Consider the following 17,482-nt stretch of genomic DNA (forward strand, 5'->3'; position numbering starts at 1 on the left):
CCTCAAAATGTTCCTGTTGGAAAAGGATCCAGACAGATTTTAAGCATCTACATCCCCTCCCCCATAACATCCTTTGTGGACCAAGAGGTAGGATTGCCTCAAGGTTACCTGGGTAAATTGGGGTAAGCCTCAAACACAGGCCAAAATGTGCTGTCTTCATCCATTATCTTATATGAGGCCTAGAGTTCAGGTTCTAGTATTCTCTCCCAGCACCTTACAACCTCTCCAAGGGACAAGCCATCACTTCACGTGTCATTGTCCTAAGAGAAGCAGAAGGATACCTCTTGGAAATGCCAACTGCCAGCAGCTCTCTGGGGACTGCCTGGATTTTAATCTCTGCTTCATCACTAACTTTGTGACTGTGGGGACAGTAAGCAAATGTCCCTCTGATTCTCCATTTCCTCATCTGTAAAAGGGGGTTTAAGCCTACCTGCAAAGTTGGGAATGAAGATAGGACATCAAACCAAAAACCCAAACCGTCCAAGTGCCTGACATGGAGGACAAAATGAAGATGTTATAAGTGCTCAAATTTGAACAAGTAAAAACCTTAAGTTTGTGCATATTTGTTGAAACACACAAATATACACACATGCTTCAGAATGTGTGGTCTCCACTCCCAGAAACAAAAAAATAACCTTTCTGTTCAGAAACATTTCCTTTATATAGAAACACAGTATTCATTCAGTATGCATCCCATTTTTGACCATCTGATTTGAACAGGTTCTCTTCTCCCGAGGCATTTATTTGAGGGTACACCATTGCAATTATCAGCATGTAATTATCAGCATCACCATTATTGTTTTGCACACTTGATACCATGTTTCTTTCTCCCACATAGAATTACTACCCAAGAGAAGTCCCTGAAAGGAACCACAGCACATTCATAACAAAGTTAAAAATGATCTTCAGATTCAACTAAAACAGTCTGATTTCATCAGCTGCAAAATCAGAAAAGTGAAAACCAGCCCACGTGTCATCACAGCCATGATCATTCACACCTCTATGAAATGAGGGGAGCAAAGAGAAAAATGTCTGTTGCTTCTTACCAAGCTTCTATATAATTTTAAATTACCTTTTTTTTTTTTAAATTACTTATTTAAAAGATATTTTGCTGCCTTTGGTGGTGCAAACATTTGGGTGTTTCTCAAGGCCATCCCTGGGCAAGGCAGAGGGCGCATGTGAAATGGAAAACAGTAGCCCTTCCTAGACTCCTGGGGTACGCGCACAGGAGACTTTCTGATTTCCAATCTTGGCTCAGTTCAAAGAAAAATGGGAAGCGTTCTGTCCCTGCGAGGAAAAAAAAATGCAGCCTACTTCAGGGCATGCCTTTCAGTCCACTGAAGTGTTCACAGCAAGTCCTCCTGGCTCCTCCTCGCAGGATCCTCTCTTCCACGGTCTTCTGCGTAGTCGCTGTGCTCAAAGGGTCTGCAGCTTCCCAAGGAACAACTGTGTCTGGCTGGGGTATGTTCTGGAAGACAAGCTCTGTTGGCAACCACCTTCTGCCTTCTGGAGCAGATGTCCGGGTTCCAGGGATGGGAAATCATGCCAGAAAAGCAAAGACCCAGCAGCCCAGAATGGCCAGTCTCTGTCTACAAAGCCGGCACAGTCTTCACACCACTCAAATGTCCTCGGAAATATTAAATCAACTGGACATGGCTGACTTAATCATATAAAAGACTTTATAAAATACTCCCTGCACTTAAAAAAAAAAAAAAAATGCATGTAAACATCACTTCCAAGCCCCTGGCGAACCCTTGAGTCTTTGATCTTCTTTTTGTGACATTTTGCAGTTTTACTTGCTCAGCTTCCTTGGAGGGATCAGTCTTTTTTTTTCTTATTAATGGAGTTCAGAGTCTGAGGCTGCCTCTGGATATGAGCGTGTGGTTTGATTGGCAGAAAGAGTATTATCAGGAGACTTATGATGTGTAAATAAAAATACATGGACCTAGAATAAAACATACACAAAAGTTAAATTGCACACAAGGATACAAACGGGAAATGTCACATGCGTGTGATCACACCATCTGCAGTCCAGCAAGAGACCGGCTTCAGTCCACACCGCGGAAACCTCCAGCAGGTGAGCAGGCCACAGACAGGCCAAAGCCACAGGACTGGGTATAGCAAACTCATCAGCCTGTCTGCAGACAGACACAGTACTGTCCTGCTGCCAGAAGCAGACAAAGAACATTAATCCCACGACAGACAGTCAGAATCCCCTAATACTCAAAATATATGAGGATACAGGAAAATGCAAACCCTATATTCTGTTCCCTAGACACAAACACAGCCTACACTTTAGCTGATGTACTCAAGCATAAGGGGTTCTTCTTGTGTGTGTTAGGAGCCAGAAGAATCCAGATTTTCAAAGCTTACTCCATAACTCTGAAAATCGCTTTCATCCAAACTAATAAGAAACAAGTGTTGCTTTTGAGTCTGTGGGACTTTTATTGCATAAATGTGTTCAGCACACTGAGCGCAGAGTAGACCATACTGGGCGTATCTGTAAATGTAATTGATTAGAAACAGCTTGCATTTGTACAATTGTTCTAGATCCTTTTGGAAAGGCTGACTTAGGCTTTCTCCAATGCTGTTTGAAGAGCAAGGAAAAAGTAATGTTAAAAGGAGGGGAAAAGACCCACAATGGATTCATGTATCATTCCTCAGCTTCTGTGATCATAAGGTCAGACACATTGGAATCCGATAATTTACTTATCCCCTAAACTTCCCCCCAAATGTCTACAGAATAGTCAAGACTTCTAACAGAAGGGAACACATCTTCACTCATTCTCTCAATAAGCATTTACTGCTTTGGATGTACAAAGCATTAAACGAGGATCTACAAAAAGGCAAAGCCCCCATCTCTTCCTTCAGGGGGATGGGAAACAAGACAAGTATACGAGGTAAGGGTATACTCTCCTCCCACTGAGCTGGAGGACAGGTTTCATACTATGAAAATGTGGTCTCTTCTCTCTCAAAATCCAGTATAGTGGTACTATACTCACCCTTCTTGTGATGACGGGAGATGATTTAAATTAGCAGCGTGGGGCTATGCCTGACCTTCTGACCAAATACATCAGAAGGAGGATCACTGGTCTCCGGAGAGCACATGACCATGACTGAAACCATGGAAAGTAAAAGTGGGCATGAGGGGCTCCCAGAATCGAACCAGCCCCAGGTAAGTGAGCAACTCTTTTATTGTCTAAGCCAAAACACAGAGAATGAAAGAGTTCCACAGACAGACACACTGGCTCAACAGGTGTAAACTAGGGTTCGCAACAGGCATAAATTTCAGCCTGCACATCTGTATACTTTGCTCTTACGTTTTGCCATAATCTCTCCGATGTGACCAGAGCTACACTGGAACAATTATGTTAAAGCCACATATTTTAGGAGTCAAGGGAAAAATATTTCAAACCCCTGGCAAAGTTTAGAAACCTATTCTGACCCACCATATTTTTCTAAAATTTTAAGACCTATTTTATCTTTTTATTATGGAAAAACAAGATGTATGGAGCACGCTAGGGCTGATCTAGGTACTCCAGATGCACAGATGAACAAGGCACAGTTCCCACGCTCGAGGACTTTGTTATCTGCAAAAATATTATACAAATTCTAACATCCTTGCACGTGAATTTAAGGGTCATATACTTAACGTATGTAGTTTTGCTTTTCAAAATGGGTTCATAGCAACATTCTGCTATGGACTAAATATGGTATTTGGAGAAGTAGAGCTTGGAGAGGTAATTTGGTTGGGGTGAGGCCCCCATGATGGATTAGTGCCTTTATAAGAAAATAGAAACCAGAGGAGAAGCTGTCCCTGTGTGTTTCTATCTCTCATCTCTCTCTGCCAAGTCAGGGCACAGTGAGAAGGCAGTCTTCCTTAAGCCCAGAAGAGAGCTTCCACCAGAAACTGAATCTGGGGCGCCTTGATCTTGGACTTCCCAGACTCCACAATGGTGAGAAATTGTTGTTGAATTCACTCAGTCTGTACTTAGTCCTAGCGTTCTGAGTGAAGACAGGTTCTTTCATAACACATTGAAGTGCTCACTTGGGACTCATTTACAGCTTAGAAGAAAGAAGATTAGGGAGGAATTTAAAGTTATGAAGTCCTGATAGATTGAAAACTGACTACGTTTAAAAATAAAGCATGTCTGAAATTGAAATGTTAAGCAGCGGAGGACAGACTGAGCAGCCGATTTGCATACACCTGTCATTCACTGCCGGTGACACAATTAGCCCCCAGTGGGGAACAGATCTGGAATATAACCAGACCTACCTCCACTAAAAGACGATTCCATTTTCATTTCTTCCATCAGATTCAGTGATTGTCTTAAGAGATGCTGAAAACACTTTTTTTTTAAATAAAGATTTTACTTATTTATTTAAGAGAGAGTGAAAGAGCACAAGCAGGGAGAGCAGGAGAGGGAGAAGCAGGCTCCCTTTTGAGAAGCCATCTAGGATCGCCTCTGGCAACATGTGACTTAAAATTCAAATTAATTAAGAGAAGATAAAACTGAAAATTCAGTTCCTCAGTCACACTAGCCGCATGTGCTCATGGCTAATACGTCAGATGGCATTTCTGTCATTGCAGACACTTCTAGGGGACAGAGCTGGTCTGGGTAGGGAATGACTGCGTGTGAAGAGAAACGGAAATCTCCTTGGGTGATCTGGATTGGATCGGATTCTTCCCCTAGAGCCCGCAAGTGTAGGAGCCAGCACGCTGTCGTCCGTTACATGCATGTTCTCTCACACAAATCCCTATTTAGCCTGATTGTCCACCAGTAACATTCTTCCCAAGCAGCTTCTCCCGAGGAAACATTCTTTCTACTGTTCTTGCTGTAAAGGAACTTTGGGTCTGAAACTCCGGTCCAACTGTGTGAGTTTTCTTCAATTACCCACTCTGAGTTTCCACTTCCTGCAAGGATAAACAGGGACCCTGACCCCTGCTTCTCTCTCGCCCCGCTCACTGCTAGTTACCACAGAGTCTACCCTCTGCCAACACTCATGGCACTTGGGGCTCCAGTGCCAGACCGCCTCTAGCACAAGGGGCCTGTCTATGCTTCCCTGATCTGGAGCGCAGTGCGGAGTGCTCCGGCTCGCCCCCCGCCCCCCCATCCCCACACACACTATGTCCATTTTCACGCCTCCTCTGTAGCCCAGGTCTTAGCCCAAAGGCCACTTTCACCCCAAGGCTGCCCTGGATGGCCAGTCGGGAGTCTGATCTTTGTACCATTCACTCAGAAAATGATTTCAGTGAGTAGTTATAAATCGGTCCGTTAATGCCTGTCTCCTCCATCAAACTAGCCTCTCCGTGGGACCAGGACTGATGGCTCTTTTGTTCTCACCACATTCTCGCCAGCTTCTAGAACGGTGCCCAGCAAACATAAGGTATGAAATGGTGTTGAGTTGAATTTGGTCATTTCTGCTACCACATGAAAAAAAAAAAAAAAAAAATCACCCACTCGGCAGTATCAAGCCCTGAGAATACTGGGGCATAGCGAGGTACGACTTGCTAGCAAGAGCGCTAACAAAACCAGCTCCGTGTGAAAATGTAGACCGCAAAGGGCAAATATTGGCCGGAGGTCACAGCTGCAGCGGGTAAGAAGATGGAGCTGTGTGTGAGGGGGCCTGCCCTCAGGGTGAGCATGGAGGGGGCAAACCAGCTGAGAGCCAGGGCAGAGCAGGTGGCGGGGGGCGGGACCACCTCTCAAATGAGGGAGCTCAATGGAACGGGGTACTGACAGGGGAGATCTCTCAGAAGAGGGAGCTCATGACAAGGGGACTAACTCTCAGAGGTGGGGGCTCAGTGAAAGAGTAGGGAGAGGGGGGATAACTCTCAGAAGAGGGAGCTCAGTGAGGGGGGTTATGAATAAGGGGAGATCTCTCAAAGAGGGGGCTAAATAAAGGGAGGGTACGGAGGGGGGGGGATAGCTCTCAGGAGAGAGAGCTCAGTGAAGAGGGATAGTGATGAGGGGTTATGTCTCAGAAGAGGGAGCTCAGTCAAGAGGGTTAGTCAGAGGGGGAATATCTCTGAGAGGGAGCACAGTGACGAGGGTTACGTAGAGGGGAGTAGCTCTCAGAAGGAGGAGCACAGTGAATTTGGGTACTGACAGGGAAGATACCTCTCAGAAGAGGGAGCTCAGAGAAGGGAGAGTACTGAGAGGGGGATAGTTCTCAGAAGGAGTTTAGTGAAGGGAGGGGAGGGAGAGGGGGGATATCTCTCAGAAGAGGGAGCTCAGCGAAAGGGGTTACTCAGAGAGGGAATATCTCCAATAGGGCGCTTAGTGAGGGGGGTTATGGAGAGGAGGGAGCGCTCTCAGAAGAAGGAACATATGGAGCGTGTGTACTGACAGGGAGGATATCTCCCAAGAGGGACTCCGTGAAAGGGGGGTGCGGGGTAGTGCAGGAAGATATCTCCCAGAAGAAGGCGCTCCGTGAAGGGAAGGTAGAAACAGGGGGGATGTCTTTCAGAAGAAGGAGCTCAGTGAAGAGGGGTTATGAACAGGGAGGCTAGCTCTCAAAGAGGGAACTCAGTAAAGGGAGGGTACTGACAGGGGGATCTCTCTCAGGAAAGGGAGCTCAGTGAAGGGGGTACTGATGGGGGGTATCACTCAGAAGAGGGAGTTTAGTGAAGGGGGTATAGTGACAGGAGAATATCTCTCAGAAGAGGGAACTCAGTGAAAGGGGTTACTCAGAGAGGGAATATCTCCAACAGGGAGCTCCGTGGGGTGGGGGGTTACGGAGATGGGGAGTGAGCTCTCAGAAGAAGGAACATAGTGTGTATACTAACAGGGAAGATATCTCTCCAAAGAGGGAGCTCAGTGAAAGTAAGGTAGTTACGGGGCTATCTTTCAGAAGAAGGAGCTCAGTGAAGGTGAAGAGGAGCTATGAATAGGGGGGTAACTCTCAAAGAAGCAGCTCAGTAAAGAGAGTGTATGGAGAGGGGGATAGCTCTCAGGAGAGAGAGCTCAGAGAAAGGGGTTGCTGACAGGGGAGTTTCTCAGAAGAGGGAACTCATTGAAGGGGGTACTGATGGGTGGAATCACTCAGAAGAGGGAGCTCAGTGAAGGGAGGTAGGGAGTGGGGGGGTATCTTGCAGAAGAGGGAGCTCAGGGAAGGGGAGGGTAGTGACAAAAGGGATATCTCTCAGAGGAGGGAGTTCAGTAAAGGAGGGTACTGATAGGGCCATATCTTTCAGAAGAGGGAGCTAGTGAAGGGGGGTAGTGACAGGAGGGATAGTTCTCAGAAGAGAGAGCTCAGTGAAGGGCAGGGTAGTGACAAAGGAGAAATCTCTCAGAAGAGGGAGCTCAGGGAGTGTGGGGGAGGGCAGTAACCATGGGGTTACCTCTCAGATGAGGGAGCTCATTGAAGGGGGGTACAGAGAAGGATATTTCTCGGTAGAGGGAGTTCAGTGAAGGAGAGGTAGTGATAGGATGTCCCTCAAAAAGGAGGCTCAGTGAAGGTTGAGTAGTGACAGGGAGGGTCTGGAGAGGGGGGATATGTGATATATCTGTATAGTGAAGTCTATGATTTCTTATATATAAAAATTACAACTTATAATAATGTGTGGATCGAGCCCCACATTGGGCTCTCTGCTCTGCAGGGAGCCTGCTTCCTCCCCTCTCTCTCTCTCTGCCTGCCTCCCTGCCTACTTGTGATTTCTTATCTGTCAAATAAATAAATAAAATCTTTAAAAAAAAAAAAGTATCTGAAACAGTGAAGGGAAGGTTTGGAGAGGAGGGATCTCTCTCAGAAGAGGAAGCTCAGTGAAGGGGGCTAGTAACAGGGGGATCTCTCTCAGAAGATGGATCTCAGTGAAGGGGGGTTACGAACAAGAGGGAGATCTCTCAGAAGATAGGTGTATCTCAGAGGGGTACTACCCTGAGGGACAGCTCTCAGAAGATACCTATCTCTCAGAAGAGGACTAACCCGGGGTTATCTTCAGAAGAAGGAGTTTAATGAAGGGGGAAGTCACAGGGGGTTATCTCTCAGAAGCAGCAGCTCAGTGAAAAGAGGGTAGGAAGAGCGGGGATATCTCTCAGAAGAGGGAGATCAGTGAAGGGAGGGTACTCACAGGGGGATACCTTTCAGGAAAGAGAGCTCAGTGAAGGGGGTTACTGACAGGGGGTGGTATCTCAGGAGAGGAAGCTCAGGGAAAGGGGGTTAGTAGATGGGGGGTATCTCTCAGAAGAGGGAGCTCAGTGAAGCAGGGATACTGACCAGGGCGATACCTCTCAGAGGAGGGAGCTCAGTGGCGGGTGGGGGGGGGGGGGGAGGGGGGAGGGGGGGGAGCTGTCAGAGGGGGGGGGGGAGGGAAGGGAAGGGGGGGAGAGGGGGGATATCTCTCAGAAGACGGAGCTCGGTGCAGGGGAGGTAGTGACAGAGGAATATCTCTCAGAAGAGGGAGCTCAGTGAAGGGGTAATGACTGGGGGATATCAAAAGAAGGAGCTCTGTGAAGGGAGGGTACTGAGGGGTGATCTCTCTCAGATAGTGATGGAGGGCTATCTCTAGGAAGAGGGAGCTCAGTGAAGTGGGGGTACAGATGGGGGGTATCTCTCAGAAGAGGGACCCCAGTGGAACAGGGGTACTGACAGGGGGCATATCACTCAGAAGAAGGGGCTCAGTGAAGGGAGTGGGGCTATCTCTCAGAAGTGGGAGCTCAGTGAAGGGACGGTAAGGCTATGTGGCACATCTCTCAGTGACGGGGGAGGTCTCTTCAGAAGAGGGAACTCAACGAAGGGATACTCAAAAGGACAATATCTTTCAGGAAAGGCAGGGAAGGGGGTTACTGACAGGGAAGTATCTCAGAAGAGGTAGTTTAATGAAGGGGAGGTACTGAGAGGAGGTATCTCAGAAGAGGGAGCTCAGTGAAGGGGGGGTAGTTATAGTGGGATATCCCTCAGAAGAGAGAGCTCAGGTAAGATGGAGTAGTGAAAAGGAGGGTATGGGGGGGTATCTGATATATCTGTATAGAGAAGTCCATAATTCTTATATATATAAGAAATTCTCATATATATAAATAATAAATATATAAGAAATATCTGATATAGTGAAGGGAGGGTATGGAGCGGGAATGGAGCGGGGTGGGGGGTAGGGAATATCCCTCAGAAGAGGCAGCTCAGTGAAGGGGGCGTCGTGACCAAGGGGAAATCACTCAGAAGAGGGAGCTCCGTAAAGAGGGGGTACTGACAGGGAAGTGTATTTCAGAAGAGGGAGCTCCGTGAAGGGGGAGCTCTCTCCGAAGAGGGAGCCCAGGGAAAGGGAGTGTAGTGACAAAGGGGAAATCAGTCAGTAGAGGAGGCTCAGTGAAGGGAAATCCTGAGGGGGTTATCTCTGAAGAGGGAGCTCAGTGAAACGGGAGGTACTGACAGGGGGCCATCTCTCAGAAGATGGTGCTTAGTGACAGGGGAGTAGTGACAGGGGACATATCTCTCAGAAGAAGCAGCTCAGTGAAGGAAGGGCAGGAAGAGTGGGGCTATCTCTTAGGGAGCTCAGTGAAGGGGAAGGTAGTGACAAAAAGAAAATCTCTCAGAAGAGCGGTACTGACAGTGGGGATATCTCCAGAAGAGGGAGGTCAGAGAACAGAGGTTAGGAAGGAGGAGCTCAGTTAAGGTTGAGGAGTGACAAGAGAGGGTATGGGGGGTTATCGGATATAGCTGCATAGTAAAGTCTATAGTTCTTATATATAAGAAATTCTTACATATAAATTATAAATTCTTATATATAAAAAATATCTGATATAGTGAAGGGAAGGTATGGAGAGGGGGGATATCCCTCAGAAGAGGGAGCTCAGTGAAGGGGGAGGTACTTACAGGGGGCTATCAGGAAAGGGAGCTCAGTGAATGGGGGGGTTCAGACGGATATCTCTCCGCGAGTTGTATGGGTCCTCTCTCTCAGAAGAGGGAGCTCAGTGAAGGGAGGTACTGATGGGGGTACCAGCAGAAGAGGGAGCTCCATGAAAAGAGGGGATGGAGAGGCGAGATCTCTCTCAGATAGTGACAGGGGGAAATCTTTCAGAAGAGGGAGCTCAGTGAAATGGGGGGTACTTACAGGGGGATTTCTCTCTGAAGAGGGAGCTCAATTTCAATGTTCTTACTCCAGAGCTGAAAGGGTTCGTGCTCCTCCCTCTGTAGCAGCTACACTCTGAGCTCCTGTTGCTGGAGACTAGAATTCTTCCGGCTATTCTGGCATCCCCCATCTAGAAACATCTGTGCATAAACCAGCTCAGCTTCCAGGTCATACTGACATAACTCCTACGAGCTACGTGGTGGTACAGAAACAGACTTCCCTAGAAATACATACTTCCCTCCACCTTCTTTTCCTATAACCTGGGTGGGAGAAACAATCTCTCCTGGCCTTGCTATCTGTGTCTTGAGTAGGAAAAGCCGCTCTGATCGTTTCTGACCCGTGGGACAACTACGAGGAAACCCCCACTGAGGGGTAGGGCCTGTTTGCGTTGTTCGGTTTTAAAGCAGAGCAAGGACTTCAGAATAACCTCCAAAAGCCGGGACAAGCTCTCAGTCAGTGCAATACAAGTCCGAGCCAACCGAGTACAGACTGTATGCCAGGGGCTAGGCTGAGCCCTTTGCACGTTCTCCTCATTTCAATCCTAAAAGGGCACTTTGTGAATGAATCTACTCTTACCCTCACTTGTAGGTGAGAAAAGCCAGGTAAGAGCCTCATCACTTGCCTCAGGTCACACAACCACTTGGCTGAGTAGAAATGAGTAGAAACACACTCATTCAACCTGAGTGAAATAGCACAAGTAAGCGAGAGAATAGTTTTAGAGTTCCTCAGGCCCCCTGGGGGTTGACGATAAAGGCCTGGCATCTCGGGTCTGGTCTATCTCTTCCCCTCCACCCCCAACAGCTCACACCATAAATTCTTCATGTGAACACCAGCTGCTACCCGCACCCGCCTCTGTCCTGCTCTCAGGATGCCCCCTGAGACTCCAACACAGCCTGACCCCGGGAAGAAGAAGCAAGGGCAGCACATTCACCCTCTTGAGTTTATAATCCAGATGTAGCCCTTCAAAATTCACGGTCCTAGCGTCCCTTCATTATGTCAGGAATATCCAAAGGGTTGCCCACCACCAGGTTCGCTCAGGGGTACTGCTATGTGTCTGCTGGGATCCCTCAGATAAGCAACTCCTCTCAAAGCTGTCTATGGACATTTTCACGTTGAAGCTGAATGATCCAGTTCACCAACCCCCAAGTCAAACACAGAACAGACCAGGGTAGGAATCAGCCCCTGAGAACAATGGAGACTCACTTGTATAAGCTGATGGTTGGCTCCACGGCCAACATGACGAAGGGTGCGACGGTGTAAGAGACAGCCAGCTGAGTGACCGCCCAGGTGACCACATCATATGCAACCTGGAGGGCTTTTGAGGAACGGAAGTAATGGCGGAAGTTGTTCCTCACCTGCAAGCCAAGGAAGGCAAAACCGGGGGTGAGAGGTGGGTATAAAAAATAAAAACTTATTCTGTGCATGTAGGCCATATACTTCGGGAATACAGGCGATCCAAAGTACCATTATGGTTTTTATTATTATTATAAAAATATTTATGTCCAAAGAACAAAGAATTAAGTGAAAAAATTTATTTTTTGGACCTCTCCTCAGAAAAAAAGCACTGTTTATAAACTTGGCACATAACCTCCCAAGCCTTTCTCTACTCATACATTCCCATATTTGTATTTTCACTGATGGCATAGATTTTCTAGCCTTTTTTTTTTTTTTTCATTTAGTAATGCATCAAAAATCTTATTCCATGTCAGCAAACATTAATCTGATACATTTTTAATTATGGAAAATTTCATTTTCCGATAATTAATTTGTAGGTCTTTTGACATATGGGACTAGATGGGCCTCCAGAAAGAAACCTAATTCCCAGATCCAAGAATCAAAGGCACAGCTAAAACAATGGTACGCTCTGAGGTAGGTTAAAAACTTCTTCTCGGCCCCAAAAAGTTCAAGAGAGAGCAAGAGCTCCCTCCAGTGGGAATGCATGAGTGTATCAGAAAGCCCATAAGACATTTCATTATTGAGTTCATTCTCCTGGGAAGCCTATCAGTCCTCTCCACCCTCTACCTAACTCATTTGAAAAAATATTTCCAGACCATCCAAAAGAAAGGCTTGATATAAGTCAATGCTTTTATACCAGCTGAGATCACAGAGCTAAAGACATCTTCAGGAATAATAAATCTGGATATATTAATAAAATTCTCTTCCTTGTTTTAGTGTGTCCTGGCCATTTGTTCTTTACTTTTATAATCTAGGCAGATGAATGGCAGAAGAGAAAATGTGTTCTGTTTCCCAGGTACAATACATACTTTATTCAAAAAGTACACTGATCAGCATAAGTTGTAATCAATTATCATTGTTGTTCACACATATATTCCGGCAAACGTTCACCTAACTAAAATGGGAATTCCGCGGGGAAGGGACTCTTGTTCACTGCGGTATCCCAGTGCCTAGAACCTAAACTGGCACATAGGAAGGCTCTGGAAATATTCATAGAATATATGAATTAAAGAATGAGTGAATAGCTCTGTTGGTGCTCCTAAATTCACACCCAAAATAGAGTTTGACAAATGTCATTAAAAATTCCTGGCATCTGAATAAGGAAAGCCACGATCATTTTCAAATTGCGACTAAATTAAATACAAAACCCTATTTGACAGTCAGAGCATGCGGAGTTGCAATTTCTTACATACATGCTCATCTCATTCTTTAAGGGTAGGTATATCTTTTATGTCTTTATCGTCCTGCTCTATACTCAGCAGATGATAGGAACACTCTAGGACAAACTGAAGGCTACCCCAAAAACCTAGAGAACCAAATTTATAAAATCCACAAAGAATTTTACACAAATATACTGGATCAGGCCTGAGAGCATGAAAAGTTAGAGCAATCTCTGACAACACAGTTCCAATGGTTACAAGTTTACCATCTGCACAGACTGTGAATTATTTCTAAACTTAGGCTAATGAACTAAGAAATTAAGAGGACTATAATCAAAATGAAGCCTATAGAACCCCAATTACTAAGTGGTTCAGTCAGCTGAACATCCAACTCTTGGTTTCGGCTCAGGTCATGATCTCAGGGTTGTGGGATCAAGCCCCACTTTGGGCTCTACGCTTAGCACAGAGTCTGCTTGTCCTTCTCCCGCTACCCCCCACCCCCACTCACGCGCTCACATGCTCTCTTTTTTAAAAAGTTTCCATCTTTTTAAGGTATTATACATTCATTACTCCTAAAATTCTTTTGCTTTGCAAACACCATCTATAAATAACATGTAGATAGTTCATTTTATGGCCCACAATGCCTATATATCAAAGGGTGAATAGATGATTAAGGAAAAGCTCCTACAACCAAAAGAAGCTTACCGTTCTAGCTGCTACTGTGACGAGGATTCCAGTTAAGAAGGTAAAATAGTATCCAGGATAGACACCATGCCACAGGGCAGACAAGAAGAAGGTGAGCACCGTGGGGTACCAAGGAACCCGTTCATAGCACACTCTATGGAGAGGAAGGCACGAGTTACAGCTCAGACCAGAAGCGTCTACCTACGTTTGCGTCTTCAGGCCATCCAAAAACCATCTGATCAATTCCCTATCAGGGACTTTCAATACAATCCCTGCAGCCTGAACTCCATGTCCTGAATGCTACCAAACAGGCCATTCACAGTCCAATCATTTGGGGAAAAGAATATGAAGTTTCAACCTTTGATGTGTGTGGAACTAAATGATCTAGACACCATCATATTATATCTAATAATTTAATTATATAAATCTAATACATGTAATAATTATTTAAATCTAATTATATCTAATAAAAGTCCAAGTGGTCACTCTATGCCTTATAGAAGTTTATTCCACCAATACCCTAATCTATCATGAATACTTATGGTTAAGTGCCACTGGCACTAAAAATTTTTATCCGGATAGCATCTTTAGAAGCAGATATGCTCATCTAATCAAAATAATTCATCTTTCCAACCTGGCCCCTTTGCCACCAAACTAGCCACCACAGCAAACCTTTTCCTCTCTCTTGGCAATGACTCTAGCACAAAATCAGTGTGTCAGCTGCATGACTTTTCAGATCTTACAGTGTCCATGGGATTTCAATCCATGAATGTGCTTTAAAAAGTGATATCGTGAGGGTTTGGAAGTTGTCTGCAGATAACCTGAAGATCTTTGACCCTTGGTTGTTTATTAAAACAAATTCAATCTACAAATCGCCAATGGCATTATGTGGTTTAGTAAACAAGAGGACCCAAATACAAAATAAAATAGGAATTCAAATAGTAAACACCAATGCTGCTCCGTATGGGTTGTCAAAAGTAACCGATCTGAACCCAGATTAGAGATTATGGCTCCCTTTTCATACAAAGAATGCATCTGGGGGGAGAAACACGGGACTGGGATGCCCCTTGCAATGTTTCGTTAAAATGGGGTAGTTTGCCCAGGTATTGGTTTCTTACACTCTTTATTGTTAGTACAAATAAGATACTTCCTTTTCTAAAATGATTTTTTAATATTTTTTTAATTTATTATGTGCTCATGTATGTTCAGTCATCTTAGAACATAAACTCCTAATGGAGATGGTAGGATTCTTGGTACACTGGGATTACCCAATATACAGAAATAGAGTTTTATGCTAAAATTATTGTTAAAATACAGGGCTCCTGTGTAGCTCGGTCAGTAAAACATCTGCCTCCAGCTCAGGTCATGATCCCAGGGTCCTGGGATCAAGTCCTGCACCGGGCTTCCTGCTCAGCAGGGAACCTGCTTCTCTCCCTCTCCTTCTCTGTTACTCCTCCTGCTTGTGCTCTTTTGCTGTCAAATAAAAGCTTTAAAAATAAACTACTGACAAAATTGATAGCAATAATAGGTGCAAATTTTCCAAAACCGCATGTTCAGATCAACTTTCAGATCACAGTGCATGAGCTTACTTTGGAGTTGTTACTATACCTTGTCTCTTATCCCCACATTGTGACCTGTGAAAAACACTATGGATCAAAAAGAGGATCTCCAGCCTGATAGTTTCATACTCTCCCTGCACGCATAAGACAGGAATACACAGGAGCTGGAGTTTGTTGCTTCGAGCATAGCATATTACTAGTTCTATACTAAGTGAGGTTTCCAATTTTGGAATGTGTAGAGAAACAAAAGGACAAAAACATGAACAAAAAACACAAAGTGAAAAAGCATAACTATCTGGGATACCACAAAGCCTTTAATGCTAGGTGTAAATGGAGATCATCAGTGATTTGATGCTGACATTGACCCTGTTTGATGTCTGAGCAATGCACCCTCCTCTAGGTAAGAGGGGGCACAACACAGAGGTTTAAGAGCCCAGCCCTGGAAACGGTCTGTTGGGGCTCTTCTCTAGTCCTCATCGGCTGTGTGACTCTGGGCAAGTGACCTAACCTCTCTGTGTTTCATTTTCCTCATCTGTAAAATGGGGCTAACTATCAACCTCCCGTGGGATTGCTATGAATAGGAAGTGAGCGGCTGATACCCAGGAACAGCACTAGGAAGCGATCCGATAAAATAAATACACTGCACTGTGACCTCCTCACATCACTCCTTTCCTACTTCTCCACTTCCAGGGCATAGACGTTCATACAAAACAAAAGTGTCGGGTGACCGCATCATGGCTGGCAGAGCAGCCGGTCATCTGGTGACTTCCATCTAAACCTATCCCAGTGCCATGAGGGATGAGGTCATTTGTATTTTCCTTACCGCTTTAGCCAAGTCGCTGTCTGAATATTCCAGTTTTCTAAGTACATTTTGAAACTTGTGGCAGTCTAGAAAGAAGAAAATAACACCTATCATTAGCTTTAAAAATACCCCAAGTAATGGAAAGTCATCCCCAGAATTTCCCTGGCAGCCAGAGATGTGCTATTTCAACGGAGACTCCTCCGTCAAGAGTAAATCAGCTGTTCCATCCTACGCAGTAAAATTTTCCGGTATTTGTAAGATTGACTTTGCACCAGAACTTGGCTTGCAAAGTCTTCATTTCCCTCAAAATTTATTTTCAAGTTATAGGAAGACTGCAGGAATGTCCTGTAGGTTGTTCTTCCACTCTGGTTAAAAAAATTTTTTTTTTTTTTTTAAAGTCATCTGAGTTTTAAAACTAAACAGTCTCAAAGAGGCTTTGCTGCAGGAAAAGTTTAATCATGTCAATTTAGGGCCTTTCCGGAGACAGCCTAAAATTGTCATCATTCGCTATGTAGCCGTCTATAAACTAGGTGTCTGTCTTGTGAACTTATTCTACAAATAGCCACTCAGGTTCAAATGTGTCCAGTTGTATTTAGAATACAACAATTAGAATTCTAATATTTAGAATATTAGAATAGTGTGTGATTTCATACATGAAGGGGTCTCAGTACAAAAAAAAAAAAAAAAAGCAAACATCACCCAACTGGCAATGATTCAGGTATCAAAGAAGAGAGATTCTAAAATAAGCCATCAAGTGGGTTTTCTCATTAAATAAATGTTAATTAAATTTTTTCTTTAAAAAAGGTCTTATCAAAGGCTGCTATTAGAAAGCATAAAGCAGACATTCAAGAACCAGAATTCCTAATAAAGGTGGAAGTGCCACTTTTTTTCTATTTCAACCATAAGAAAATCCTAGCCCACGCACTGACTGGCCTAACACAGTATGTTTGGGAGGAGGAGAGATGATGGATGGATGGATGGATGGAGCCGATAGACAGAGGCTACATATTGTATTATGACTTTTTATTTCAAAACCCTGAGAGATGTTATTTATATCTTTGCTGGCTAATGTTATATGCACAGCTTCAATGTACCTTAGCTAAATCAGATTTCCTTGGTTTTCCTTAGCTCTTTGCTGTGAACTTTACCAAATATGCAAACTCCCCATCTAGTTTTCTTCAATAATAAAGATATAACTTCATAGCTTAGCCCTTTGCCCAGACCACATCCCACGGTGAAAGGACTGTGTCGTGGTGTACTGGTGGGCCGCCAAAGGCAAAAGGGAGCCTCTGGAAAGTACAAGTATCCACAGCGCTCCGAGGCAGCCAGCAGTGATCCAAGACTTTAGGGGAAGAGAAAGTTTTAGTGGGAAGAGGGAGCAAAGTCATAACACAGTTGGACTGCCTCGGATCGTCATCTGTGTAGAAAGGAGAACCTTGCAGATTATCTACACTGCTTTTCCAAAAATGAGAAATGGTTCTGGAGGCTGCAACTTGGTTTAAGCCAGTTAAGATGAAGAGACAACTCAGGCATCAAGAAGGGGGAGAACATCCGCCATGTCTCCTTCTGGCCAAGCGTCCATCTAACGGGAAGCAGGTGGTCAGTCTCCACATTCCTGGTTTCTTACTCTAACTGCACATTCCCCTCCTGCTCACTCTCCAGTGGCGCCCCGCCTGCCCTGTGCTGGGGGGAACCCACGACCAACAGCACGTCTGAGTCACCTGGCTAGAGAATCAGTCCTTCTGTAAGTTGA

General features: G+C 44.9%; 1 protein-coding gene across 1 annotated transcript in view; it reads right to left on the minus strand.

Moving 5' to 3' along the window:
• Positions 1-711: 711 nt before the first annotated feature.
• The window catches only part of MBOAT1 (membrane bound O-acyltransferase domain containing 1), a 109,965-nt gene continuing 93,194 nt past the window's right edge, over positions 712-17,482 (minus strand). Inside the window, exons 10-13 of the mRNA XM_059399526.1 lie at positions 15,751-15,815; positions 13,390-13,522; positions 11,273-11,424; positions 712-1,945 (exon numbers count right to left, since the gene is read on the minus strand). Of these exons, the coding sequence (XP_059255509.1) occupies positions 1,819-1,945; positions 11,273-11,424; positions 13,390-13,522; positions 15,751-15,815 (477 nt within the window). The 3' untranslated portion in view covers positions 712-1,818. The remainder of the gene's footprint in view (positions 1,946-11,272; positions 11,425-13,389; positions 13,523-15,750; positions 15,816-17,482) is intronic.

Source organism: Mustela nigripes, chromosome 5, assembly GCF_022355385.1.
Source record: "Mustela nigripes isolate SB6536 chromosome 5, MUSNIG.SB6536, whole genome shotgun sequence".
In the NCBI taxonomy this organism is placed as follows: Eukaryota; Metazoa; Chordata; class Mammalia; order Carnivora; family Mustelidae; genus Mustela; species Mustela nigripes.